The 2,107-nt window shown below is 28.0% G+C and overlaps 1 protein-coding gene across 1 annotated transcript in view; it reads right to left on the bottom strand.

The window, feature by feature from the left end:
* Window positions 1-2,107, bottom strand: part of SEPSECS (Sep (O-phosphoserine) tRNA:Sec (selenocysteine) tRNA synthase) — a 34,255-nt gene that overhangs the window by 24,930 nt on the left and 7,218 nt on the right. Inside the window, exon 6 of the mRNA XM_008590439.1 lies at window positions 421-523. Coding sequence (XP_008588661.1) covers window positions 421-523 — 103 coding nt within the window. The remainder of the gene's footprint in view (window positions 1-420; window positions 524-2,107) is intronic.

Consider the following 2,107-nt stretch of genomic DNA (forward strand, 5'->3'; position numbering starts at 1 on the left):
GCCTGCCAACTCCATAGTTACATGCTAGAATGTTTATAAATGATGTCATTTCCAGTCTAGGCTTACTGTCTGGAAATACAGACAGTATTCCTTAAATACAGAAAAAAATCACCAATACAGTTTTTAAAATCCAGCATATTAAAAAGATGATAATCCTGGTAATGAAACATTCTCAGAAAGTTCAAGTCTAAGCTATTGAAGTACTTCTACGTTGCTTCTGAACTATCAAAGCCCAATTATCACCATACTTGCAAAGAATAATGACTTTTACTGAGAAAATATTAGACACAGGTTTCTAATGCTCCCTGACGTGGAAGGTGCTAGATAACTGTTTTTGCCACACTAGGTTGTAAGAAAAAGTAATAATCCTGTAATGTGTTAAAATCTACTTTTTCTTGACATCTTTTTAAACTCTCTTACCTGCTGAATGAGGTGCATGCACTTTGAAGACTGCACTCCATAAGCATTGTTGACTATATGTGGAATGCCATAATTAGCACAAATCACAGCCAGTTCTTCTAATCTACAAACATAAATATTCAATAGAAAGACACACTGTGCTTTATAAATTACAGTGTGGATATTTTTTTTAAAAATTTAATAGTTATACTTAATGTACAGAAAGGGAAAAAAATGACAATCCCTAAAATTTCTACTGCAGTATTTTAGCATATAATTCAGCAGCTTAGAAATCCATAGCAAGCACTTTAGAATAAACCTTAAAAAGCTTTTAAATTAATGTCATCAATGAAAGAAAAAAAGTACTTATAAAAATTTATGTAGATGGTAACTTTTAAATCATTTTAAAATTTCCTAAATAAAAAGCAAGAAAATTATTTATAATGGCCCCTCACAGAATGGTATGGTCTTTTTAAAATGTTTTTGGTTGCTTACCATACAGAAGCTAGTATCTGCAAAATAATTAGCATATTCAGAAATCTTAAGAAATCTCACATTAAACATCTCATAAAATAAAAAACGCATTTTCAAACAGACTTTAATGTATTAAAAAATACAGAACATTAAAATGTTTCGGTACTAAAACAACTAACATTTTCCAATAACTTGGATACTAAAAAATCTCTTAAATAGCTGTTGGTTTTAAATCCACTCTTACTTTCTCATTTTACATCTCTCACATCAAGGCGATATAAGAGTCTAACTTTATGCAAAGTAAGGTAATAAATTTCAGTTAGAGCATAATAAATAAATGTTCCTTCACAAAACCGAATACTACTTGTGACTGAGATTATTTCTAATAGAAATGTCTTCACACTATGAAACTAAAACTAAATCCTACGGTTTAATAAAAATTTTTTTCAAGTTTCCTTTCTATAATATAAAGAATTTGGAAGCAAAGTATTTTTATACAATAAAATCCTTTTCCACAAAGAAGATTTCATATATATATATTACATAGTTTTATTACCTATTTATGCATAATACATTCTCTTTTTCTCGTAGATGTACATTAATGTTTTTAAAGTATAAACAAGAATAAGATTATTGTGTTCATCTGTCAAAAGCATTCAATTTGCTTCCTTGAAGTTTTATGAATTAAAAACTCATTTTATCATTCATTTTCATAAACCTCACAAATTGATATGGAAATCCCTTTTGTTATTTAAACTAATCAGATGATGTTTTAAACAAAATAAACATTCTGGGATACACAAGTGTTTTCTTCTTAAGATAAAAGGTACTTTTACCTATGTGTGTTCGTTCCAATGATCGCATTCCTAAACAAAGAACTTCCATGAAAATAAGGCACTATAATATCATTAAAGTTCTATTAAAAAAAAATCACTGTGAGCAGTTTTAAATAATCTAAACTGACAAAATCTGTTAATAGTTAGGGTATGCAAAAAGTTATTAAATGAAAGGCAAGGAGAAGCAGAAAAAATATTTTCCATTTGAATCGAATTGTATTCTAACTCAGAAGCCAATTTAAGGTGTTTATCAATTAGATAAAAAATGATAGCCTTTTTAAAACATTTCTTTTAAGTAAATTTCCCCACAATAATCTGTCCAATTAATTAATTAATAATGACAAAATATAAGGGTACTTTCAAAGGTTCCTGAAAAAATGGAATTCAAATATGAACTT

This window comes from Galeopterus variegatus, unplaced genomic scaffold (genome assembly GCF_000696425.1).
Source record: "Galeopterus variegatus unplaced genomic scaffold, G_variegatus-3.0.2 Scaffold6095, whole genome shotgun sequence".
NCBI classification, from domain to species: Eukaryota; Metazoa; Chordata; class Mammalia; order Dermoptera; family Cynocephalidae; genus Galeopterus; species Galeopterus variegatus.